The sequence below is a fragment of the Mirounga angustirostris genome, unplaced genomic scaffold (assembly GCF_029215605.1).
Source record: "Mirounga angustirostris isolate CCGP_5_RB_7025 unplaced genomic scaffold, mMirAng1.0.hap1 SCAF_16, whole genome shotgun sequence".
NCBI classification, from domain to species: Eukaryota; Metazoa; Chordata; class Mammalia; order Carnivora; family Phocidae; genus Mirounga; species Mirounga angustirostris.
In genome coordinates, this window is record NW_026991724.1 from 13,577,814 (window position 1) to 13,604,720 (window position 26,907).

The 26,907-nt window shown below is 51.1% G+C and overlaps 1 protein-coding gene across 1 annotated transcript; it reads left to right on the forward strand.

Moving 5' to 3' along the window:
- CALB2 (calbindin 2) lies at positions 1-26,774 on the forward strand. Its single transcript, XM_045890304.2, has 11 exons — positions 1-116; positions 11,415-11,491; positions 14,241-14,330; positions 16,680-16,760; positions 20,316-20,372; positions 20,960-21,037; positions 21,532-21,587; positions 21,899-21,938; positions 22,204-22,257; positions 22,824-22,895; positions 26,658-26,774. The coding sequence occupies exons 1-11, from the start codon at positions 23-25 to the stop codon at positions 26,772-26,774; spliced, it is 816 nt and encodes a 271-aa protein (XP_045746260.1). The 5' UTR covers positions 1-22.
- The last annotated feature ends 133 nt before the right edge of the window (positions 26,775-26,907 follow it).

The following is a 26,907-nucleotide window of genomic DNA, read 5'->3' on the forward strand; positions in this document are numbered from 1 at the left end:
TCTCCGAGCCGAGCCGCTCGCCATGGCTAGCCCGCAGCAGCAGCCCCCTTACCTGCACCTGGCCGAGCTGACGGCGTCCCAGTTCCTGGAAATCTGGAAGCACTTTGACGCAGACGGTCAGTAGATCTCTCAACTTCTGCGCCCGTTCGCCCCCAGGGAACCTGCGGTGGAGGGGAAGGGGACAGCGCTGATGCGGGCAGGCGTACGTTTGCCCCAGGGGGTGTTTGGGCCCCAAAGCCTGCTGAGGTCGGGGTCTGGAGTCTGGGAGACACCCGCGCTGCTCAGGTGACAACTGTCAGCAACTTTTCTTCTCTGACGTAGACGGCAGAGAGCCCACCAGCTTTTGCAGCCTCATTCTGGGCAAGTGGGAGCTTTCCCAGAGAGGAGGCCTGGGCGGGCAAGGCTCCCCATGACTCCCCCTGCCATCTTATCTTCCCTGCCTTTCTCTTCAAGGTAATGGCCTGCCTTCAGCTGCTGCAGCCACAGGTCTCAAAAGCCCACTCGCTTCTTTCTTGGGGTTCTCCTTTTGTTTAATACCAGCTTAGTCCGCCCCCCCCCACTGTCCTGGAGGTTGGGGCGAGCTGGGGGATACTGAAGGGAAAGCCTGGGCCTCCCCAGACGAATTGGCTGGGAGCGAGAGTGGAGAGTGACCTCGGGGCCCTGAACATCCCTTGGGCTTCCTTTGCCCATTTCCCATCCTCCCTGGGCAAATGGGTCCCCTACACAGCAGCATTGGGTGTGGTGGGGGCCGGGTTGTGGGACCAGCATGACATATTCCCTCATGCTGATAGTCCTGGGTGCTTTGGGTGACATCTCTGGGTGGAGGGAGGCACAATCCTAAATGCCTACCAAGACACTGACTCACCCAAAAATCGAGGGCCTGACTGAATGACCTTAGGAGGTGCCTCCCAGGGCTGGCATTCCAAGAGTCTATGATGGTCTGACTCAGGCATAAAGGGAGGCCCCCCGTTAGGAGCTTCTGATATCGCTAGAGATGTTTTCTGCACCCCTCCAAAAAAACGAAGTGATCGATTCCCGTCTCTGGGGTCCTGGCTGGGATGGGCATCCCAAAGGTTCAGGCATCTCAGAGCACTGGCAGGGTGGTGGCGTCGGGTGTTAGTCCTGGGAGTGACAGTGAGGGGGATGGGAACCAGAGGGAGGATCAGGGGTGGCTCACTTAATTCTTGCCTCCTCCTTTCCTCGCTTCCACAGGGCATGCCGGTGGCTGAACAGAGGCCCTCTGCCCAGAGTGCTTGGAGAGGCAAGGGTTAATGCCCAGGGAAGGTAGTGAGTCGCGTTTTGTCCCCTTGGATCCACCTGGGAAAGCTGGTTGGGAGCCAGGCAGGTGGTACCCAGGTTGGGACAGTCATCTGCCCGCGAAGTACTGAAGGAGGTGGGTAGATTGCTAAATCCGTAGAATGGGGACAAAGAGGGGTTGTACTTCCAATCCCCAGCTTGTGCCATAACAGTGCCTTGGTGGAAAGGGCTGTAAGGTGCAGCCTCTTAGTATTCCAGATGACGTGCACCTTCCCCAAGGATGCCTCTGCCAGTTTATCTGCACCAGAGACTTGCATGATTGCAGGAGAGTTACCAAGTGGCCGAGGTAGAACCAGCCTCCTGCCAGATGAGTCAGCTATAATAAACAGAGGACTCCATAGTTTCTACTTGCCCCCATCCTCGTGGGGACAACCAATAGCACTCTCAATAACCATGCAAACCCTTACATTTATCTGAGACCTCAAACCGTTCCAAACACAGTCGCACCTTCTGGAGTCCCTGTGAGGCTGCTGGGCGAGGTGCTCCTTGTGCAGATGAGGACAGAGGCACAAGGGGCGAGTTCTCTGAGGCTGTATATAGTAAGGTAGTAGTGGGGCTGGTTCCTGGCCAGTGTTTATTCCCTGGTTTGGGGACATGCGTTTGGGTTGGAAGAGGGGTTTTTCCATGACGATAGGTACCAGTTTCCCTCCCACTTGTCCACAGAAGAGCCTCTACCAACCCCATCCTCAGAGGTGATGAGCCATTCCTTTATCTCAGAAAGGGGTCCTTTTGTTGGCTGGAGCAAAGCTAAGTTAGCACCAGACGAGGGAGTCCAACAAACACCCGCAAAGCCTCTGGCTCCCTCCTGCTCCCATGTGAAAGGGGAGCTCCGTGCTTGCTTCTTGGTTCCTTGTCTACCAGACACCGCATTGCCCTCTCCGGCTACTGCCTCAGGGAGGCCCCAAGGAGGAGCCCCAGACCTAACAGAGAAAGACGACAAAGGGGCTTACAGTGCCAGAGATGGCACAGAGGTGATTTAGGAAAATGAGGATACAGCCAAACTGAAGTTCTACTGAAGGATCCAGAATTAGGCCGTGGACTGCTTTGCTCTGTAACTTCCCTACCCAAGCCCTCCCGCACACCCAAAGGCTGCTGGGGAGCTCACCCCGCTCCCCTGAGGCAATCCCTGCCCTATCTGGGCCTCCCCCTTACTAACTCTGGCTCTGTGTTCATCATGGGGTTTTTTCCCTGCTACCGAGTCCCCCTGCCGCTTACAAACTTAAAGAGCTCTGGGAGGACTCCCCTTTGCAGCCCTCCAGGTCCCTGGAGCCCAGTTAGGCACAGCCCCTGGGGGAGGGAGCCACTGCCCCACTCCTCCTGGACCCTCTAGGAAACAAAGACAAGGCAGCCCTAGGAGAAGCTGGATGCCAAAGTGAGTGGAGATGGGGCGGGGGGCTCTGACCCTAACTCAGCCCCTTCCTAACCAGGAGGAAGCATCATTCCGGTGACTTTGCCCTAAGAGTTAGATTCTTTTCAAAATCCTCATCAGTCTTGTGGAAAAAGGAAGGAGTGGGTGTTTGGAGAGAGAGAAACTGGGACTCAAAGAGGCAAAGTTCTTTTCACAAGATCACACGGCAAAGTGGGGGGGGCCGCACCCAGGAATCCTATCTCCTAGTGCCCTGTTCCATCCCTGGATGCTCCCTCAGCGTGAAGCATCTGGGAGGGTTCAGATGTCATCTCTCAAAGGCAGAGGTAGAGAAGACAGTAGCCAAGCTCACGCTCTGACCCACATACCACCTCCATGCTCAGAGTGACCCTTACATGGCCCTCCATGTCTGAGTCCCTGTCCAGTGTAGCCTGGTCACTTCTTTGTCAGGAATGTCCTCACTCTGCAAGATCCAAGCAGCTACGGGATGCCCAGCTCGGAGCCCACACTCGCCTGTCCATGTGGTTCTGATCAGACGGGCCATCGGGTTCCTGTTCCACTGATGACCAGTAGGAATTTCCATGGAGAGCCAAGGTGTGGCTCAAAAGGGAAAAACACCTTAGCCTTGAGAAGCCACTGAAATCACAGGGACAAGATGGGTTCTCTCCCAGAGACTAGCAGACACCTGGATCCAAACAGGGAATGCCACTCACCCCCAGAATCTCTCTGACATAGATATACCCTTACGTGTGCAAAAAGTTAGATGAACAAAGGCATCTATTACCGAATTCTTGGGAATACTGAAAATTTGAAGGGAAATGTGCTTCACCAGGGAGGAGAAAAATGAATTATACCAATCTCTACAGGGGAATATTATGCAACCAAGCAGAGTGAGGTGGAGCTTTTCCACTGACGTGGGAAAATGTCCAAGATGTACTATTAAGACTTTTTGAATGGTAGCAGGACACTATTACTGTATGAACCCATTTTCATTATTCACGAAGCGCAAATGCTGGAAGATATTTGAAAGATAGCACATGTTATAGGGAATAGAAAATGGTGGTTCTCTCTACAGAGGGGATGAGGTAAAAATTAAAAGGCATTTGCTTTAACTAAGTTAATTTCCAGAGGGTTTGAAAATTTTATAAGAGCTTATGTTTCTTGGGTGAATCTGCAAGACAGTAACGATGTAAAAAGATATATATCTGGAGGTGTGGGAATCTGCCCAGACTTCTGGGCATTTGCCTGCCTCCAGATGGCCCTGGGGACGCGGGGGGTTCTCAAAGCCTCTTGCAGGGAGTGAGCCTTGTTCCCCATCCATGGGGGCCCTGAGGCCTTTGAAAATTACTGACAGGAAGGCCCTGCCCTGTCTTCCCTCCGCTGTCCTCCTACCCCCAATGGTAATAACAGAAGCATCCCCCAAGCCATGCACCACTAACACCCGTCAGACCCGAGCACCCAGGCAGGCCTCCCAGAGCTTCACAGCCAAGTATGCCTGCAGGGAGAGGGGAGGAGAGCGAAGCCATAGGGCTTCTCCGAGGTGGAGAGAGGTCTGGGCAGCTTGCACTGGGATACTAAGTGGAGGCTCTTGGAACAGTAAAAAAAAGACTTGCCCAAACACGGTTCCAGAATACCTGGTATATATTAATTATTTACACAAACACTATAACATGTACAAGGTAGTATTACTGTGCTATTCCTAAAATGATTATAGGACTCCTAAAAACCATCACTTCTTGGCACAAGAAAGTCAGAGGGATCTGGTGTGGGGAGCCGAGGTCAGAGCTGTCTTTTAACCCTGTCCGCCAATCTCTGTGGGGTCTGTGTGTCTCATCTGGGACAGCAAAGGATGGGCTTGGGGGTCGTGATGGCAGGATGTGGGGTTCTTTGGGAGAGCCTCCTGTCCCACCCAGGGTAAGCCCTAGGAATCAGTCCCGCACTCCGCTTTCACCCCTAAACCCCCAAATGCTTTGCTAACAGTGCCCTTTGGTGTGTCTGCAGCGTGCTGGGTGGCCCTGAGCTGGTGGCCTCTGTGGGCGCCCTGGGCCCCGCAGCATGCCCCTGGGGATGATTGCACCAGCCAAGGAGGCGCTGTGTCTGTGAGGAGCTGGGGCTCCCCAGGGAGGCAGCCCGGGACAAGTTTTCACAAACAAGACAGCTTGAGCCCGCCTCGCCAGGGGCAGCCACCAGCCCAGGGAGCCTGCGTCCCTGCCCGCTCACCATGGTTATTCCCCTCCAGACTTAAGTGGCTGTCCTGGCTGAAGCCCTGAGGGAGGTTTCCAGGGCTAAGAAGACCCTTCAGGGAAATCTCTTCCAACACCTGGGGAGCCCGAATTACTAGAGCAGGTGTGAAGCTCTTCGAAAATAGTGCCTCTCCTGGCAGCTCTCCGGGCCCGTGGCGTGCCATGCCTTCCTTGGCCCAGCTGGGCCCAGCCGGGCCCATCTGGGCCCTCTGGCCTCGCCTGGCCCTCCCCCCACTCCTCCTTGGCTCTCTGATGTCCAATCTGCCCTAGCCTTCTGGCCTCCCCCAAGCCTGGGAACCGGCCCAGCGTTCGGCTGCCAGATGTCCACAGGCTCAGAGGACCCAGCCCAGCTCCAGAACCACTGTTCCAGAAGCAGCATGGCCCAGAAACACAGACTAAAAGTCAGATCTGAACGTTCTGGGTTTTTTCAGCCCTGGAAGCCACTCGGAGAAGAGTGTGCAGGAGTGCACGTGTGTGTGTACGTGTGCGCGTGCCCATCTGACCGACAGAGAAGCCACAACAAATGTAGGTGTGGGCGGAGGTCGTCCCCGGGATGAACAGTACACACGCTGTAGGCTGTGACTAATCTCTTTCCCCCTCAAACTCCTCCTCTCCAGCATCCTCACCTGTCTACTTACCTAGCTGGGTACTGCGATGAGAGCAGATGAGGGAGGGAGGGGGGCGCTCCTTGTAAATGGTGCGCACCCCAGAAAGTAATAATAATATCAGGGCGGAATTGGAGGAAGCCAATTTCTGGCCCCAGCGGGTGGGGTTTGACTGTCCTGAAGGGTGCTCAGGCTTCAAGGGTAGAGGGCTATTTGCCTTTCCATAAACCTGAACTCTGGATAGACAACCAGGTGGCTTGGTCTCAGGAACACTTTCTTAACGAGGAAGTCTGAAACTTGGCATCTCCTGTCCTGGATTTCTCTAACCTGTGCCTCACGGGGAAACACGGACTGATGGGTGCTGCTGAGGCTAGGCCCATAGTTCTCAAACTTGAATGTGTAGGAGGCCTTGTGAAAACACAGATTTCGGGGTCTCACTCCCAGCGCTTCTGCCTCAGGAGTTCTTGGGTAAGGTCTGGGATTCTGCACTTCTAACAAGCTCCCAGGTAATTCCAATGCTGTTGTTCCACAGACCCCACTTGTAACAGCAAGCCCTTATCCTCCAGACCTGCTAAATTAGACTCTCCACTTTAATAAGATCCCCAGGTAATTCTTGCATCCCTTAACACTTGAGACTCACCATAAAAAGGTCCTTAACCCCGACTGCACGTTAGAATCACCAAGAGAGCTTTGAAAACAGGCCCACAAGAAGTCCCCACCCCATCAATTAAATCAGAAGCTTTAGGGGCGAGGCCCAGACAATAGTATTGTTTTAAAAGCTTCCCAGGTGACTCTAATAGACAGCCTGGCCTGAAAACCAGTACTCTCTACAATAAGCTGAGGAGTTTAAAGCCATGGACTGGTTCAGAGGACAGAGGTTAAAAAATGATGCTTTCCATAAATGTGAGATTTTACATTTTCCAGAATGCTCTCGCAATAATACCTTGTGTGACTCTCACAACAGCTCTATAAAGCAGAAAGGGCATAAACAGTTATACCCATTTTAGAGATCAAGAAATGGAGGCTCAGAGAGATTGACTTGCTCAACGTCACATGGACACAGAGCTGGTGGCAGAATTATACCTCTTACTCAGGTTTCTCTTACCTGTTCAACTCTTAGAAAAATCTGTACACAGAAATCTCAGTGAGAAACAAGTAGGCCTCTTTCCAACGGGGGGCAGAGCATCCTTTGGTCAAGGCTTTCCAGGTGTCTGTGATAGGCTTAATTGTAAAGAAGTATCTCACTTTCTTTTTTTTAAAGATTTTTTTTGGTTATCCGAGACAGAGAGAGAGCGCATGCGCGCAGGCACGAGGGGTCGGGGAGGAGCAGAGGGAGAGGGATAAGGAGACTTCCCACTGAGCAGGAAGAAGGAGCTAGACAAGGTGCTCAATCGGAGGACCCTGATATCCTGACCTGAGCCAAAATCAGACACTCAGCTGAGCCACCCAGGTGCCCCCAAGTACTGTTGTCTCAGTTTCAACTGGGGGAAACTGAGGCACAGTGGTGGTAAAGAATAGTAGCAAGAGTACAATAAGGGAAGATGCAGGGCCCCTGACTCCCACCCAGCCCCCTCTTCCTAATGTTCTCAGGATGTGGTTTGATAGGAAGGTAAGGAGTGGCGGTTGCTATGGTAACCACATTCTTATCAATGCCCGTCCACAGGAGATTTGCTTGGTGGTCAGTCGCCCCAAAACCCTGATACAAGGGTCTAGAAAAAGCAATCCATTTGTCTTGTGCTGAAGTCTGCCCTGGAAGGATGTAGGTCAACCCATCCTCCTCCACCCTAGCCGGGGATAGCAGCTGCCTGCTGGGGGGTGGATGGGGGTTGCCCTGAGGGAGACCAAGTGGCAAAGGCCTTTCTCCCCAGTGAGGAGGTTGCCCCTTCTGGGCCCTGCAGCCCCTGCCTCCCTATCCGATCTCTGCCCCTCTCCCTCCGCCTTCAGCTGGTAGATCCTGGTAGTTCTTGTTTGGCTGCTTTGCCCCACTAGACCATGAATGCTCCTGGGGAATAAGCCCATATCTAGGACTTGTCCATAGCTCCCTGACCACTGGGGACAAAGTCAAACTGTTGTTTACTTGCAACGGTATAGGTTTGTTGAATTGAGCCACCTTTTCTCTCTTTGTTGGGGGCACGGAGAGGAAGTGGTGGTGGGATTCCTAGAAGGTTGCTCAGGCTGTGCAAGGTGGGTTCAGGGAGGAGACCTCTACCGTGGCACTCTCCTGGCTCCTCCCCGCTGCCTCCGCTGTTATTCTTCCCTTTCTCTTCCTCTGCCCAGTAGCTGGGGCTTCTCAGAGAGGCCTTCCCTGCCCTCCCCGTCAAGTAGCCCTGGCAGCCTGTCTCCGTTCTATTACATCATCTTTCCTTTTCCTTGCTGTTTGTCTGCCCCTGCCCCATCCCCACCCCATTAGAACAAAGCCCCATCCTGGCAGACCCCGTCTAGCTCACTTTTACACACCTGGTGCCTAGCACACAGCAGGCACAAAGTGGATGCTCAAGAAATATTGAATGAATGAATGAGTGAATGAATGAATAAAACCTAGGTCAGGAATTAGGATACTCCAGTTCTGGTCCTGCCTTGCTGTGTGTCCCTGAACAGACTGCTTACCTTCTCTGTGCCTCAAGTTTCTTTGTCACAAGAAGAGGATTCTATTCTGCCCTGTTATGATCCTGTGTGTCTGGAAGGAGTGTGACAACTTGGAAGACGGGAGCTCGATCTTGCACATTGTCATACCCCCCTCCCACGGCAACCTACACAGGGCCTTACACATAGTGAGGTTTCAAATTATCTCCTGAAGCAAAGAAAGAAGCAAATATGCTTTGAAAAATTAAAAGTGTTGTATCCTGATGTTCACAAGTGTCCATGTCTCCTGCTGGGCAAGGCACTGGCTGACTGGTTCTGGAGGTTATTAAACCACCATAAAACCTTTCCAGAACAAGAATAAACATAAGTACATTTATTCTTTGTAAGTTTCAGAGAAACCCCAAGGAAAAAGTGGGTCCCACAGGTCTGTACTTCTCTTACTTTTTTTTTTAAGATTTTATTTATTTGACAGAGAGAGAGACAGCGAGAGAGGGAACACAAGCAGGGAGAGTGGGACAGGGAAAAGCAGGCTTCCTGCTGAGCAGGGAGCCCAACGTGGGGCTCAATCCCAGGACCCTGGGACCATGACCTGAGCCGAAGGCAGACGCTTAACGACTGAGCCACCCAGGCGCCCCTGTACTTTTCTTCTTCCCGTTCATATTGCTCAATGGGACATGGCTCAGCGCTGGCCGCACCTGCTTTGGCCTCTTCCTGCACCCCAAATCTTCTCGGCCTAAAGCAAGCGGCCCAAGATCAAGGTGTTCCCCAGCCTGGGCAGCCGGCAGAAACACCAGTCGTGGTGGTAATGACCACTGGCATTTTGGAGGCTTACTGTGGGCCAGCACGTTCCATGTGTTTTTACCCCCATGGGGGTCTTCACTGCCAAACGTAGGAGGAAGGCACCGTCATTATCCCTGTTTTATGGGTGAGGAAACAGGTCTGGAGAGGTGGCATCCCAGAGCAAACCAGTGAGTAATAGAGGCAGAACAAGAAGTGGGTGTGGGTACTTCTGCAAGAAGTATGGGTAACCCGCCCGCACCCCCCTCCATAGCAGGGCCGGCTCTCAGGATGGTGAGGCGTGCCGGTCAGAGCTGAAACCCATCCTTCCAGATCACTGCAGAGACTGATGAGGAAGAGAAAAAGTACTTGTTCCTTCAACTCAGAGGCATCAGCAGCTAGACTGCCTTTTGCCTAGAAAACCCTTGGCCTTGCCTCTCACGCCCCCTCTCCAGCTGGCCTCACGGGCCATTAGACACACGCTCGCGAAATTCCAACTGTCCCAAGAACGATGACCACTCTATGCCAGGGGAAAAAAGGGAGCTCAAGTCCCCTTCCCCCACCCCCTAAATACAATCACATCTTTTCCCTGCAGACAAAACTACATCATTTATCTGCCGGGATCCTCCATGCATGTTTAGTGTAGCATCTTTTCCACTAGGGGGCGCCTCCATGGTTATTTATTGGGAATTGAAAATTCTCAGGGGATGCCAGCAGGGGAGAGGGTGGGAAGAACCCCCACCCCCACCCCACCCCATCCCACCCCCAAGGGCCAGGATAAATACTCCTTTTTTATTTTCTTTGTTTCATTTGCAATTCCATCTGCCCTTGAAGAAAGCTACCAGGTGACTGACCATTCTTTATAGGAACCTTGCTCAATCGTTTTACATCAGATTTGAAACTTTAGGCCAGTGGTTTCCTAACTTGCTGCACATGGAAATCACCTGGGGAGCTTTCCAAAAAAAAAAAATCATGATGCTTAGTTCACACCCCAAACCAATTACATCAGCATGTCTGGGGGTGGGAGCCAGACATCCATTTTTTTTTTAACGATCCCAGGAGATTCCAGTTTGGGGGAGTGTGAGGAGCACTGTCTTCGGCCTGTCTGATTTCCCACCCAGAAATGCCTCCTCTCAATCACAGCAGGGACTAGTGACCTTGGCCATGGGCTCAGCTCACCCAGTCTCTAGGCCTTCTGGGTTCAAGACTCGAGAACCTAAAGGGCCTCTCACCACTTATGTGCTCTTCAAAGTCAGGCGCTGACCTTGGGGCCCGGTCCTGATCTTTGCACTTTTCACCCCAACTTGTTCCATCTTTTCCTCAGATTCTGGTCACTGAACTGGAATAAAAGCCACATTGACAGTCCCCTCATAATGGGGGGCTTGGTGGGCTCTACACACGTGTCAAAACTCACTTTGCAGCTGACACGGGTTAAATGACTTTTCCAAAGTCCTACAGGCGGTGAGTGAGCAGAACAGGGTTTTACTCTGTGTCCACAAACCTCATGGCCTCCTCTCTTCATGGCCCTGCAGCGGATCGCCTCCCCTCTGCATAATCCTGGTGACCTACACTCTCGGGTGACCCCAGCCCAAAGGACAGACACTCCGCCTTTCTTTCTTTTCTAGCTCCCCAGAGCTGCTGTAACAAAGTACCACCGACCGGGTGGCTTAAAACAACAGAGGGTTTTTTCTCTTACCGTTCTGGAGGCTGGAAGTCCAAAACTGAGGTGTGGGCAGCATGCTTCCTTCTGGAGGCTCTCGGGGACAGTCCTTCTGTGCCTCTCTCCGAGCTCCTAGTGGTTGCCAGCAAAGCATGGCACTCCTTAGCTTGGAGATACATCACTCCAGTCTTGGTCCCTGTCTTTACATAGTCTTCTTCCCTGTGTGTCTCTATGTGTCTCCACATGGCCTTCCTATAAGGACACAAGTCACTGGATTAGGGTCTACCCTAATCTACCATGGCCTCATCTTAACTAATTATAATTACCCTATTTCCAAGTGAGGTCACATTCTGAGATTCTAGGTGGTCATGGGTTTGGGGGGGTGAGGGGGTTACTCTTCAACGCAGTATACCCTCCCACTCCAGAGACCCAAATTCTGTCTCGGCCTCATTCACTCCTGTGACCAGGGCCTGCCACCTGCTGACAAGCCCAGATGCTGATGACCTGTTGTCGCCTGGTGGATTCTCACTCCTGCTGCTTGCCCAGCCAGTTGCAGACAGTTCCGGCTCGGCCCACTTCTACCAGCTTGGCCCAGATGCCGGTCCCTCCCAGCGTTCTCTGACTACTGAAAGTATACCTCAAAGACACATGGTTACTAATCTTGCAGCTGTACGGTTGAGAGCAGGATCTGCATCCCTAACGCTGCACAGTCCGAGGCCAACCCAGACACCTGCTTGTTGACCAGGGAGGAGTTCTCCATGAAGCCCCTGACTTCCCCATCCCCTCACCAACCCCCCATCAGTCTTACTATTCAGCTCTGAGGTCAATTGCTTTCTTTTTTTTTTTCTTTGCTTTCTTCACAGGAAATGGGTACATTGAAGGTAAAGAGCTAGAAAACTTTTTCCAAGAGCTGGAGAAGGCAAGAAAAGGCTCTGGCATGGTAAGCCCAGTACTCTGTCCCATTGTTTGATTTTTCTATCATCCTGATCGTGGCTTTGGTCAGCATTGTCTGTCCCCAAGTTATGCATCTCCTAAGCCAGCCTGACATCTCTGGTCTTGACCTTCCAAGTTTTTATGTGTAAGGATTTTTTTCAGTTGGAATAATCCCTTAAAAAGAGAACCTTCCTGCAATATCTTTGGGTGTCTGGGATTGAGGGGTGTTCATGAATGGATACCAGGGGTTACTGAACCCTCCCAAAACTGCAAAGCTTTGTGTCTGTGTATATGTGTATAAAAGCTTTTTTTTTTTTTTTTTTTTGCGCTAAGGAATAGTCCAGAGCCTATCTAAGATTCTCAGGGGGTTCCTGACTCAATTGTATGCCTCAGGGGTTTGAAGTGTCTTTATTCTAGACTGAAGTTTTTCAGCCTCAGCACTACTGACAGGGCTGGATAATTCTTCGTCGTGGGGGGGCTGTCCTGTGCATTGTAGGATACATAACAGCATCACTGGGACTCCCCATGAGATGCCAGGAGCATCCCCTCGAAGTTGTGACAATCAAAAATGTCTCGAGAAATCACCAAATGTCCCCTGTGGGGGGCACAGAATAATCCCCACCGGAGAACTACTGTTCTAGACTAACAGAATCTGGAATCCTCAGCAAGGACCAAGATGAACACAGGATTGCTCCAAACCAGCATCTGAACCACACAGTACGGACTGGCCTCATTTGTGGTGGTGTCAGACTGCCTTTCTCAGCCTGCCTGAAGCGACTCCAAATCACGTCCCAGTCCCTTCAGGGCAGAGTCATTGTGGGGCCTGTAGTCATGAGCTGGCACTATGAATTCACTAAAGCCTTGGGAGGACTGTCTGAAATACTGAAAAGCTGAGGTAATTGGAGCTAGTTTATTGGGATTCCCACGTCTAGTTCTCAAAGATACACAGACCCATTACCACCCCTAGCTCCCGCTGGTCCTTTGGGGGTCTCCCCACTCTCCCCAGCTGCATGTCTGCTGGCCAGTCTGCTGCTTCTTAGCAAGTCTTCATGGGGCAGTTTGGGAGATGAGTCACAAATCCACCGGTAAGCTCCTGGTCCAGAGCCCAGCAGAGTGCCCCAGCGAGGGGAGGTCCGTCCATGGGCTTAGGCGATGGTGATGATTCATGGGTTTATCAACTGTCCCCCTATGACCCCTCATTACTAGGATAAAGAAGACTGCATCGGGGCGCCTGGGTGGCTCAGTTGTTGGGCGTCTGCCTTTGGCTCAGGTCGTGATCCCAGGGTCCTGGGATCGAGCCCCACATCGGGCTCCCTGCTCCGCGGGCAGCCTGCTTCTCCCTCTCCTGCTCCCACTGCTTGTGTTCCCTCTCTCTCTGTGTCAAGTAAAAACTTAAAAAAAAAAAAAAAAAGAAGAAGAAGCCTGCATCACAGAAAACCCAGGCTTCAAAACTGATTCTGGGATCCTGGGGTAGGCGGAGGAATGGGTTTTGATGAAGTGCTTCTAGTCTGAAATCTTAGTCACTCCCTTCCTCAGATGGCTTCAGGGGTGACTCTCAAGTCTGTCAACAACCATCTCAACTGACACCATCTGGGACTGGTGTTCAGAGCAGCTGTTATAGGGCAGAAGGAATATTGGCCTTGGAAGCAGGTACCACGAGTTCCAATTCTAGCTACACTGGCTGGTCACCTCGGGAGAAGACCCTTCACCTCAGCCTGCATTGAAGTGTAGAAGGGACAGGCGACTCACCTCACTGGGGCTGCTGTGAAAGCTAAACCGGCTGACCCCATCTGTGATAGGGGCCTAGGAACATTCCGTGCACACTTATAAATGTAAGGCAATAAATACTGATGAATAAATCGTGGCAAATTAAAGCCGGTTCCCAGGTAGAAAGCAGTAGAAGGGTATACAGAAAAGACTCTAACCTGAAGAATGGGTAGAATTCTCCTGGGCCCAATCCGAGGAAGCCCCCAACCCACCCAGAAGTCATCAGAGAAGTCAAGAAGAGGCCTCAGCTGCTCAAGCAGAGTGAGCATTGGTGAGGGATGAGGAAGAGCCCGTTAATGCATAGAATTATTCAGCAGCACCCAAAACAGGCTAAGATTGGAGAATTTGGGAGAGCCTTATATTTAAGGTAGGCAGTGATGGGCTAAAGGAGATTTTGAAGTTGTCTGTCTTTGGAGTAGTCACAATAATCTAAAGGATAATTGAAATTACCCCTCAGCTTTATGAAGACTTTCTCCTCACCTTCCTCCTGGCATAAAATCAGGGTGAAAAATGTCATGAATTGCCTTTAGACCTGAGAGAAGAAAATGTGCGATTTACCTTGCTCTAGGGTAGTGCTAGTATATTCCTTGTGGAATGAGTTGGCTTGTATGAGAAGTTGCCTTGGTAAAATGTTGGGGCCTCAGTTCTCAAATCTGAGTGATGGGAATAAGTCCTCGTCCTTCTGATACAGCTGTGGTTTAATCCTGTTCTCAAAGGCAGAGGGTATGTTTGATTGCATGAATTGCGTGGGGGTGGGGTATATGTCCTCATGTGACCGAGCCTCAAAGGAGAGATCGCTTGGGCTTGGAGGGATCTTGGGAAGGAGAAGAGTGCAGCCCTGACCACTCAGAGCATTGGCCCGGCCTGGTTCCGTGCCTGCAGATTTGGGGTACAGAATGATTCGCTCCACTACCACACCAAGCAGGTGAGAGATCCGTGGTTCCCATGGGGCCCGGCAGCCCAGTCAGCCCCCCTCTGTCTTTCCTCAGATGTCAAAGAGTGACAACTTTGGGGAGAAGATGAAGGAGTTCATGCAGAAGTATGACAAGAACTCGGACGGCAAAATTGAAATGGCTGAGGTGAGTCCTACCATCCTGGCTAAGAGCTACTCCGCCAAGCACAGGTGTCCTTCTGGGCCTCTAAATGGGGGGTGGTCTGGAAGCCCCCATGCCACCTCCAGCACTTAGGCTGACCAACGAGAACAGGCGGGACTTTTTCTGTGCCTCACGAGGAAAGAAGCCACAAACATTGGCCTAAGACAGGTCTAAGACGTGCTCTCACGGTCCCAGCAGCTACTGCAAATGGGTGAGGATCCCAGCTTAAGAGAGGAAGGAGCATGACAGCTGGAGAACAAGAGAGTTCGTGCCCCACCGAAAGGCATCCGAAGGCGACAGTTTTAATTACTTAATTAATTTTTAAACATCTAATTTACATATATAGCACATATCCTATAGATCTAATATAAATACACACACGTTTATGTTTGCAGAAATACATATTGCTAAAACAGAAATAGAGGCATATTAAAAATTTAAAGAGTGTATCTGAGCTAAAATTGGTTGGAATGGGGCAGTGCCAAACCAGAGGTGGCTAGGAAAACTCCACCAGCAGTAGCTGGGCAAAGATTGTCATAGAGAAGGGGGGGAGCAGAGCAAGGAAATTACTTGATTGGCTGGAGCTTGAGTGGCTGCATTATTTGGGAGCAGCTTGTTGGCTGTTCGGTTTCAGTTTGGGTTTGCTCACAGAGGCTACTAAGGCGTTAAGCCCACCTCCGTTTAATGGCTTCCTTGTTTAATTAAACAACTTATGTACACACACACATACACAGTACATAGGCATGTGTGTGCCAGCCTAACCAAATGCCTGTGGCCATCAGTTTGTGATGTGTGGTCCAGGGCTCAGGCATAATGGTGGCAGCACAGGAATGAGGGCATAGCTCCTCCCAGGGTGGATTGGGTGGGATGCTGCCTCAGGGCAGTGCCCCGGAAGCAGACTGAGACAGAGACCAACCAGAGTTGGTCTCACCTTGGGGCAAGGGATGGGGTGGTCCTTTGTACCCCCACTTCAGTCAGTCGTAGGATACAGGCTGCCCCCTCCAGGTCAGGGAGGTGGCGGGGCTGGGGCAGCGGTGGTTTGTTGGAGGGCAGCTCTGAGCCATTAGCAGGTGTCCTTCATGGCGTGAGGGATGGCCCACCAGCCTAGCTAAGGGGGGACCTGGGAAGGGCACCAAGAGCATAGATGTCTAAGCTGCAAGTCTCAGAAAATCCTGACTCAAATGGGCTTAAACCAGGGGTCACCAGACTCTTTTCTGGAAAGATCCAGATGATGGTAAATGTTTTAGGATCTGGAGGCCATATAGTTTTTGTCACAATTCTTTCAACTCTGCCACTGCGACACAAAAGCAGCCATAGACAGTATAAAAATGAATGGGCATGGCCACGTTCCAAGACAAGTTCATTTACAGAAACAGGCATTGGGCCAGATTTGGCTCATGGCCCATTGTTTACCTACTCCTGGCTTAAACCATGAGAGGCTCCTAATGAGACGAGCCATGGGAAGGGTTGGCTCCAGATGAAGGAGGCCAGGCCCCCATCCCTGCTTCTCCGCAGCTCTCTGCCCCCCAAAATAGCTTCATCCTCAGGCTGGGCTACTGTTTCAGCCATCACATCCGGATACACCCATGTTCAGATGCAGGAAGGATCCATCTCATTTGGCCCCTCCTGGGAGCAAGGAAACCTTTCCCAGGAGTACTTTTAGCAGACCTCCCCTCACACCTCATTGGCCAGAACTAGGTCACATGCCTGTTCATAAGCCAATCCCTGGCAAGGGAAACAGGATTGGCACATTTAGCTGACTCTGACCTATCGGGATTTGCCTGTGACCAAGGAAGCTGGGAGCAAAGTATGTCCGGGACAGCCAGCCGTGTTTGCTGAACTAGGGTATTTTTGCATTGTCTAAAAAATCAGATTTGTTGAGGGATAATTTACGTACAATAAGCTGCACTGATTGGAAGAGCCAAGTTCTGGCGTTCCGCACAGCCATGTAATTACCACCACGATCAAGATACAGCATTTCCATCACCGTTAAAAATCCCAAGCAACCACCCATCTCAGATTCGTTTGCATTTTTTAGAATTTTATATAGATGGAATCATCTATTAAGTATTCTTTTGAAGACGGGATACTTGCATTTTTAAAGTGGCACCACTGTCTGTCCCTCAAGCTGCTCACACCTAAGATGTGGGGCGACCCAGATATACTTCTCAGAACATCCTTCTTCCCTTTTGAAGGGCTGTTCTCAGGAAGAAAAGCAAAATGCAGCTCCCACGCTACCTTGCCGCTGGCCATTCACCATCCTCCCTCCAGGAAAGTCTGCTCTGCTCCCTGGCAGAGCCCTCTAACATCTCTGTCGCTCTCTGGCCCCCACAGCTGGCGCAGATCCTGCCAACGGAGGAGAACTTCCTTCTGTGCTTTAGGCAGCACGTGGGCTCCAGCACCGAGTTTATGGAGGTGAGGCCAAGGCGCTGCCTTTCTCCCATGTTCAGAGCCAGGCCCACCCCAATGCCTGGGAGTGGTCCCCTGGGCGATGCTAAACCCCTTAGAACTCCATGACTCAGCGCATGGTCCCTGGACCAATGCCATCAGCATCACCATCACCTGAGTGCGTGTGAGAAACGCAGAGTCCCTGATCCACGCAGAAATCTACATTTCAGCAAAATCCCCAAATGATATGTGCACGTCAAAGCATGCAGGATACAGTGAGAAGTAAATGTGGGCAAGTACATTTGGGAGATGCCATGTACACACTTACCTCCCCTTCGGGAATTGGTCATGGACATTTGCATCTTACAGTCTCTGAGAAATCCTGCAGTGAAGAGATCTGTTTCACGTCATTTGGCTTCCAGATCTCACGTACTGTGTTCTCAATAACATTAGTGTCCCTTGAAGTCAGGGCTCCAAGGAGCATGTGTGGGGAGCATGGATTTATGTGCCATCCCAAAGCTGAAAAAGCTCGGGTGGGGGGCGGGGGGATTCCAGTTTGCAGTATCTTCCAGTTCTGATTCTTAACTATGGTCTACACGTCAGTGCCCGCCTTTAAAATAGATCTGTGCAACAGACATTCTTTGAAATCCTCAAGTGAAACAGACCATCCAAACTCACATATTTTTTTTTAGTAATAGTCAACGATAGATGAAACCATGTGAAATCACTAATATTTGACCATTTTTTATTTATAAATATTGGAAATTCCATATGACTCAACCAAATACATGACTAATCCTGATACCCAGCAAAGTACCAATTATTTCTTGATATTTTTCTGGACTCTGCACCCTCGCTGTTCAATGTATGTGTCCCTCGGAGGGAAACTTAACCGATACCCCCCACACACTGTCTGCTCTGATAATGACTGGCCTTCAACTTGACTTGAGTTGCCATTCCTCATGTTAAATCCATGTCCAGACACCGGTAATCCCCTCTCCGTGATTTACTGCCTAAAACTAATAGTTAGCCCAGAAACCCACATGGCATGGAGTTCCCTACGTGGGTAGAAAGTTGGTTAGAAAGAACCGATTCTCAGGGCAGAAAAGTCATTTTTTAAGCGGCAGCTTGCCTAAGCATCAGATATGGATTTAATTTTATGGTGCTTTAAAGGATTTTCCCCAGGCTTTTCAAGATGGCAAGATTCCATAAGCTGGTCATTGACATTCTGGATTCTGTTCTTAGTCCTTCTCTTGCCTGTCTTGCGGGGGGGGGAGGGGGGCAGGGGGTGTGGGGAAGCTCTGCATCTCCTTGTCAGAGTACTGCTTTTGTGAGAGTCGATTTTTCTGTCTGTAGAAAAGGGAGCGTTATGCCTGATGGCTCCCTCCCTGATGGGCAGGGAGGCAGCCAAAAATTGGCCTCTATCCCACCTCTGATCTGGAAAATGGGGATGACAATAGTTTGCGGTGGGGGGGGGGGGCTGGAAATGCTTAAAGAGAAGCAAAAAATACCTTTCTCTGTCTCTGTCCCCCTCTCTCAAAGTCATTAGTGGTTTCTCTCTGTGTCGTTGACATGATTCCATATTCTTATCTGTCTTTATCCTTTCATCTACAGTATAACTGCTGAGCCAACAGCCCCAACCGAGTTTCCCGAGACCCCACCATCCCACAGCACCACCCCCCTGGGGTTGGCCATTTGTTCCATTTTTATCAGCTGGAAACATGAATTGGTCCCTGTGCCTCCCTGAAAGGCTAGCTCCGTCCCACTGCTAAGCACAACATTGTAATTTCTAATTTTAGCGATGCCTCAGGATTTCTTTGAGATTTCACAAAGCCCAGGTCCCTTGAACTCTTTTCCTTGAATGGGAAGAGAATGACCCACTGATGGAGAAGCACAAAGTGCTGGCGGGAAGAGAAGTGAGCAGGGAGTGTCTGGGGGGTGGGGGCGGGGCCAGGGAGGGAGGGAGGTCAGACCCGCTGGGAGGATCTCTCCCAAAAGAAAAGCAAAAAGCAAAGCAATGCTTTGCTCTGAGTGGACTGGGGTCCCTTCAGGTTACCCTCCTTTTTTTAAAAAAAAAGATTTTATTTATTTATTTGTCAGAGAGAGAGAGAGGGAACACAAGCAGGGGGTGTGGCAGAGGGAGAGGGAGAAGCAGACTTCCCGCTGAGCATGGAGCCCAATGCAGAACTCGATTCCAAGACCCTGGGATCATGACCTGAGCCAAAGGCAGATGCTCAACCAACTGAGCCACCCAGGCACACCCAGGTTACCCTCCTTTTAGGCAACTTAGGGGGTATCTGCCTTTTTTCCCAGTCAAGACTCAGATGAACTAAATTCTAAGGCACTAAGTACATGCAGTTCGTTGGTGAAGTCATATTTGTAAATCTGCACATATTAGTACTTTCTCAAGGGCAGGTTTTCTGGGCACAGGAAGGAATATTTGGATGGAACCAATGCATTTTTTCCCCCAGAGAAAAGACAGTCCCCTGATCAAATATCATCTATCCAAGTTGTCTGTGGTATACATCTACCCTTTTGCTGGGATTTGCTCATGTCTCATAACTTTTTAAAAAATCAGGATCCAAAAAAAAAAGTACTACCAAATCTCCTGAGCCACCACAATCCCATGAGAATTACACGGCCTTGCTTGCTGGTATGGAAAAAAGATCCTCGTATATCTATAAACTCAGCCTCCAGACAATAAAAGGGAGACATGACATGGAGAAAGGAGGGGATGCAGGGAATCCAAGTTTGGCAAAATAATTAGTGCTTGCTGATTCTCAGTAAACCAGGCATCACCCGTGTGCAGTGTGCACTTCGGAGCTGAGGGACAAGAGAGGAAAAGTCAAGGGAAGAAGCCTTGAAAGGCACCAACATAGATCAAAGATCTGCGGAAATGGGGCCCTTTGGATTGAGCAGGGAGAGGAGTGGTTTCCTTAAAAAAAGAGAAAAAGGAACGCTTTTTATCACAAAGATGGGGAGTCGCCCTGGGATAGCCTAAACAAGCTGACAACACTACCAATTCTGCTCCCCTTCAGACGTGGATGCCGTGTGCACCATGATGGAGGAATGGACGAGGGAGTACAGTGACGAGGAACCAAAGCCTATGTCTGCCCCTTCCAGAAGGTTCTTACCCTTGGCCCTGGCCCTACTCAGAGAATGAGAAACCTCCAGAGCAGTAAAAGAACTTGCTGTATACCCACAGCAAAAATCGGATCCACCAGATCCTAGTGCTAGAAGTTGCTTGGCTAGCACCTTAGAAAACCATAACCCTGTCCAAAAAAAGAAAAGAAAACCATAACCCTAGTTACAAAATGATCCAAAAAGAGACCCAGGCCAGTTAGAGTAGGGAGACATCGTCCCAGCAGTTTTTTTTTCTTTCTCTGTGTGACCTGGGCCAAGACACTTGCCCCCATTTCTTCATCTGTGACATGGAAGGGACTGGGCTAGACCATCTCCATGCCCCCATCCCCCGGTAATATTCTTGAACATCAAGACCCAACCTGGTCCATTAAAGGGAATTGGAAGGAGGCCTATAGATGTTGACAGGTCTTTGCAAATAGGTTGGCGTTCCCATTGCAGGCTTGGCGGAAGTATGACACAGACAGAAGTGGCTACATTGAAGCCAACGAGCTCAAGGTAGGATGGGCCTTGGGGAGGGTATGGAAGGCACAGAGAATGGGACTGAGGCCAGAGCGGTGGAACCTGGGGAGGGAGGAGATGTTGGGTGAGGAACATGGGTTTATGGTCTGCTCAGGAACACTTAAGCCCAGCTCTGAATCGGTGGACATGTTCAGGACGGCCATGTGAATGAGTAACACGGAGCCGCAGGGCCAGGGAGTTGGACCAGACTACACTCCTTCGCACATCAGTGCCCAGGACAGACACCTTCAAGGCGATTCCAGCAGATTGGCCTCCTGGCCTGTACATCTACCCCACCATTCCTCTGGAACTAGGGATCCCCAGGCACTGCTTAGCCCTGTGTCCTGGGCTCTCTGAGGTGCCAGAGCCAGTTTCCACCACCTCTCTTAGGGGCTGAAGTTGTATCCAGGAGCTACCTCCAGGCCTTCATGGTCATTCCCCAAGCATTAGGGATTAGGGAATTAGGAGGGATGTAAGTCATACAAATGGTAGACCTCGGAAAGCAATGTTGACTGAATGAAGGAACAAGTACAAGGGAGGGACTGACTGAGTCAGGAGCTCTGAAGAGACCTTTTGTGTTCTAGGGATTTCTGTCTGACCTGCTGAAGAAGGCGAACCGGCCATATGATGAACCCAAGCTGCAAGAATACACCCAAACCATAGTGAGTGGGCAAAAGTGTCCCTCCCCCCTCCAGAGGCACAGAACTCGGGCCCCAAGCCAGTGGGATTCTGGGTCTCCAGGGTCTTTTGTTGGCTGAGTCTTCAGGCCCCGGTGAGGTGACTCCCAGTGGCAGCTGACAAAAGGGATGCTGGGTCTCTGGCCCCACACCCCCTCTGTCTGAGATCCTCACTGAGCTAAGAGAGACTGGGAGCATCTGTTTCCATGACAACCTCCCCAGCTCTGGGAGAGGATGGGCTTGGAGAAGGTGGGCCTTTGCTGCTGGCCGGCCATGCTTCTGGGGCCCTCGCCCCGAGAAAGGGAGAGAGGATCAGGGACCCATTTAGACCATGCTGGTCTCTGGCCTCCAGGTGACCTCAGAGGGGGCAGAGCACACCCACCCATCTCCCTTCCTCTTCAGTACAAGGGATGGCAGGTCAAGGTCCCCCAGGAGAGGTGAAAGCAAATCACCCAGGCACCTCTGTCTGTCCCCAACAGCTACGGATGTTCGACTTGAACGGGGATGGCAAGCTGGGCCTCTCGGAGATGTCCCGGTAAGTGCCTGAGCCCACCCCAGGGTCACTTTTCCCAGGACTTCTGAAGACCGTTCCTGCCACCCTCCCTGGCTCAAAGACCAGTCGGTGGGGGGAAAGTGACGGGTCAGGTGTCATGAAGCTCAAGACCAAGCTAGAGAGTGTCAGCACCTCAGTGTGTCCACCTCCCTCCTTGTAGAACTTGCCACAAGTTCCTCCGTGCTCAGAGACGGTTTCCAGAATTGCGGGTGCTGCCTCCACATCCCCCCACGTCCCCGTTTTTCTGGCCTCTGCCCTGTCTCCTAAGCTCTGCTCTAACACTTCCTTTCCAGACTCTTGCCTGTACAGGAAAACTTCCTGCTTAAATTTCAGGTAAAAGAGCCTCTGCTTTTCTTCACTTCCTCCCTTCCCTCATCCCCACGCACTTCACTCTGCCACCCTCCTGTCCGCCCTCCAGCACACAGGTGTGCACACATGCGTGCACACGCTCGCTCACACACACGCAGGCACACGTGCTCGCTCACTTGTACACACGTGCATACACGCACACATACATGTGCATGCACAGACATGCACACGCATGCACACACACACACCCAGGCTTTTGCTTCTCTCTTTAATACCTCGGGCCTTACAGGGCATGAAGCTGACCTCAGAGGAGTTCAACGCAATCTTCACATTTTACGACAAGGTAAGAGGGAGGACAGCGTGGGAGGGAAAAGCAGGGGAGCCCCCAGCCACATGGCTCCGCTTTGTCCTTCGGAGTAAGGAGGAGCTCAGTACTGCTCCCTTGCCGCCAGCTCGTAATTTCACATCGGAGCCAAGTGTTTTGCTAGGAAGTTGGGAGGGAGAGGACCCCCTTACCGCCCGTCACCCCTTCCTTTGCTGCCCCCACCTGTGTGACTCCAATAGTCTCCCTTATAACCAAAGCATGGGGGGTAAGCTTTAAATAGCCCCTATGTTCATCCTGACATCTTAGGGAGTTAGCTAAATGCTTCTGGAACCTCGTTTATATTTTCAATGCAAATGAAAAACACCGGGACGCACATTTGCCCTCAAGTGTCCCGTTCCTGCCTCAGCTGGGGAAGTCAGCAGTTAGGTGTTATTTTAACACCACACGGTGTGAACACCTGCAGAGTAGAGGGAAGGTCACACTCTGCAGGCTCCCTGGGATGAGTTGGGGGAATCGGGAGGCCAGGTCAGGGGTGATGGGGCCTGATTCTAGAGCTCTGTGCTGCCCCTGCTCCCCACCACCAGGACGGCAGCGGCTACATCGATGAGAATGAGCTGGATGCCCTCCTGAAGGACCTGTATGAGAAAAACAAGAAGGTAAGCAACTGAGCCCTGAGGCCTAGGGAGGTGGCCCTGGGGCAGGAGAGAGGCTCCTGAGGGAGGGGGGAAAGGAACATGGGGTGCATTTTGCTCTCCTCTGATCACCCATAACTAGGCAGCGCAGTTTGGGGGCTGTTGTTTCGTTTCTGGTTGGATGCTTGGTTGATTGGCTGATGTTTCTTTTAACTGCAGTAAAATACACTTAGCACAAAGTTGACCATCTTAACCATTTTTTGAGCGTGCACTTCAGCAGTATTCAATACATCCCTGTTGTTGTGTAGCCATCACCACCACGACGTCCAGAACACTCTTCCTCTTGCAAAACCGAAACTCTTCGTCCAGTAAACAACCACTCTCCATTCCCCCGGTCCCCGGCCCCCAGCCGCTCTAGGCACCTCCAAAACGGTGGCATCCAGGGCTTGTCTTTCTGTGATGGGCCTACCTCGCTGAGCATAATGTCCTCTGGGTTCACCCATGTTGTAGCAATGCCGACGTCCTTCCTTTTTAAGGCCGAGTAATATTCCAGTGTTCGTGTCCACCACCTTTTATCTGTTCACCCCTCAACAGCTCCTCGGGGGTGTTCCCCCTGTTGGCTCTCTGGAGTGATACGACGGTGAAGCACTGAGAACCTGACCGCCACCCGAAAAGACTTTTCCCACAAGGAGAGATTTGGGAGAACCTCTGAAACTAATAATATGTTATATGTTAATTAACTGAATTTAAATTTTTTTTTAAAAGGAGAGATTTGGGAAAGAAGGGGCTGGTGGGGGGTGAAGATCTTTCTCTCTGCCTCTCCCCCCAGCCTGTGCATGCATGCTCTCTCCCTCTCTCTCTCTCTCAAATGAACGGATAAAATCTTAAAAGAAAATAAAAAATAAAAAATAAATGCAGGGTCTGGAGGTGGGCAAGAGGCTAAGATGAGCCACGGAAGCATTTGTTCCCCTCAAAGAAAAGGCAAAAGACAGAGAACCGAACTATTACTTTCCCTGGGTGGCGTTGCTTCCAGGATAGACCGCAGGCATGGGCGGGCTCATCAGGAGGCCAGGGTCGGGGGCGGCAGGGGGACCAGGAGCCCACTGCTGTCTTTGTAGCCGCCTTCCTTCACCTCCTGGAAAATGCCTTTCTCTGAGCAAATGGTTTTGCTGTTTTCTTTAATGAGATGATGAACACTCCATACTTCCTCGCGTTGTCTAACCACCTTGGCTGCCAGGCACAAGCTAAATTTACTGCTCAGTTTCAGGGGACAAAATTCACTGCAGCCCCTGAGTCTGTCTCCCCTTCCAGCTGCTTGCTTTCTGACCACTTCATCTTCGTCCTGAATATCATTCTTCATTTCTTTCATCCCACATTTATTTATTTTTTGTTATGTACAAGTACTTTTTGAAAGAGGCAGAAAATAAATTACAAGTAAGCACATACTTCTTAGGAAGAAGGAGGTCTTCACCAGGTATCTGAATTCAGCAGACTCTTTCCTGGCACCAAACTCTAGGAGAAAATTATTTATGCGCCCTTAATGTGTCCAAGGAGTGTTGGGCATCTTAGTGGAAAATATCTTTAACTATAATTGTATTAACGAGGCATCATTATTTTCCCTATGGCCCTGCTCAACACCTGAAGTTGTTCGACCCTGAAGGCAAGCATTAGATCTTGGGAGTGACCTGAATTTTCTGCTCATCACCTAACTAGGCTCGCTCTTTCTTTCTTTTTTTTTTTTAAGATTTTATTTATTTGTGAGAGAGAGACAAAGAGAGTACAAGCGGGGCGGTGGCGGGGGGGACGGGCAGAGGGAGAAGCAGACTCCCTGATGAGCTAGGAGCCTGACATTGGGCTCGATCCCAGAACCCCCGGGATCATGACCTGAGCTGAAGGCAGACGCTTAACCCAACTGAGCCACGCAGGCGCCCCTAGGTTCTTTCCTAATTACCACAAAATACCACTCCTGTGGCCACACAGGTTCACTCGAGATGTGGAAACAAAAACAGTCAGGTGTTGGGGTTAGGAAGCAACTCGGAAGGGTGGAGAACAAGGATATTAATAGAGTTGTTTACCTGGGAGTCTTCCACCTGTACCAAGCTCAGGAGGTAGCCGCGGGGTATGGAGAGCCTGAGCCAGGAGAGGGAGCCAGGGGACTGGGACAGCAGCACCCATGCTGGGAAGGGAGCGGCCGGCCGTTTGCTGTGAACACCCATGGCAGATGCACTTGCCGTTTGGATGGTGCGAGGTCTCTGATACGGATTCTGAGCTGATTCATGTTTGAGGCTCCTGAGGGACAGGCTGGTGAGATCAAACCTCAGTATTTCTCACCACTCCTGAGGCCACCGCAGCTCAGTAAAGCCTTCTTCAGCTTCCAGCAGAACTTCTAGACGTAGAAAGTGAGCAGCGCTCTCCCTTCCTGCTGCTAAGAGTCTTGATGCCACAGTGAGTCAGGGCGGGCGGTTCTCCAGCTCTGGGTTGATATATGGGGTCCCCTCCCTGGCTCCTAATTTGAATGGTAGATAGTATCACAACTAGGTGATATTTCCAGGGACTTCCCAGCTTCAGGGAAGATGCTCCGCAAAGCTAGCGACGCTCACACAGTGCTTCCAGGGTGTGTGGTGGCACAAAACCCGGAATCAGTAACATGGGGGGATGTCCTGAGACACAGTAAAGGACCGACCTCTGAGCACCAAAAAGAGAGGTGACTGAGGGCAGGTGAGCCAGGCAAAGAATTAGATAGACTTCGGGACTCAGGAAACTAAGGGTATTTGTGGCTGTAGAGTTGGTCCAGTCCTCTAACAAATACCATAGTTTTTATGCTTCAGTTTTTTCATTAGCTGAAAGGAGATAAAGACCATCACCCTGAAAGGGGTGGTGGAAGGAAGGAAGGGAGGGAGGGAGGGAGGAAGGAAGGAAGGAAGATCTGCCAACAATTTCAAGACAAGAAGAGAGGAGGGAAGGAGCGGGGGAGGGAGGGAGTGTGTGAGCAAGGGAGAGAGGAAGGGAGACAAAAAGATAGTATAAGTGATGGATGGCTTTGCTGTATTTCAGACCTATTGGTTATTTGTATCCAAATCAATTATTGTAAAGCATGTATTCAACACAAGGCATATTAGGTACTGATGTTCTGTTTAATGTTGGCCTCCATTTTACATGAGACAGTGGCCATATGTCTGTGGGTCACCTGTCCTCATGGCCTCTGAAGGGCCACAGAAGCCACTGAACAGTAAGTAGGCAGGTGAGCCTTGCTGCTGGGGAGGCAGGAGTTAGGATTCCTTCTTTAAATGGGTGAAGTTGAGGAAAGTATGGTCCTTGGGGTGGGCAGGCAAGACCAGGGAGCTTCCCCTGTGTTCTCTTCCTCACCTTCAAGGACCCATGAGGAGTACGGGAGGCCCAGGGAGCCGGGGACTTGATACAAGTCATGCAGAGATAGGGACTAGCCGATTTTGGAGGGCACGCTGTGTCAGGGGCTGTGCTAGGCATTGTTCGAGTTCATCCCTCAGCTAACCATCCTAACACCTCAGTGAGGCAGACCTTGTTAATGAACCCATTTTACGGATGAGGCAGCTGAGCTGAAAGTCAGAAAAGATGAATACTTTCCCCAAAGCAATGCAGCCAGTAAGAGAGAGAGGGTTTAATGCAGGGCTTTCTGACTCCAAAGCCCATGGTTGCTGGGTGGGGAGAAGAGAAAGGTTCTGGCGGATGTGTTTGTGAATGAGCAGATGGGACCCTCCGCTGGAGCCATCCAGTGAGGGGCTCTTACTCTCTCCCTGTGTCTCCTAGGAAATGAATATCCAACAGCTCACCACCTACAGAAAGAGCGTCATGTCCTTGGCTGAAGCGGGGAAGCTCTACCGCAAGGACCTGGAGATTGTCCTCTGCAGCGAGCCCCCCATGTAAAGGGGGGCCAGGGGCTGTTTCTCCGCCTCCCCCAAACCCTGCCCCCGCTGCCCTGCCACTTCTCCCCGGACCCCGAGATCGTGAGCGCTCCTCCTCCGCCCCCGCCACCTGCACACACCAGCCTGCAGAGCAG

Bases quoted from the DNA above. Each gene is read 5' to 3' on its own strand.
- CALB2 (XM_045890304.2), top strand. From the start codon at position 23: ATGGCTAGCCCGCAGCAGCAGCCCCCTTACCTGCACCTGGCCGAGCTG. The intron at 21,939-22,203 runs GTAAAAGAGCCT...CGGGCCTTACAG, and splicing joins ACTTCCTGCTTAAATTTCAG to GGCATGAAGCTGACCTCAGA. The intron at 22,258-22,823 runs GTAAGAGGGAGG...CCCCACCACCAG, and splicing joins TCTTCACATTTTACGACAAG to GACGGCAGCGGCTACATCGA.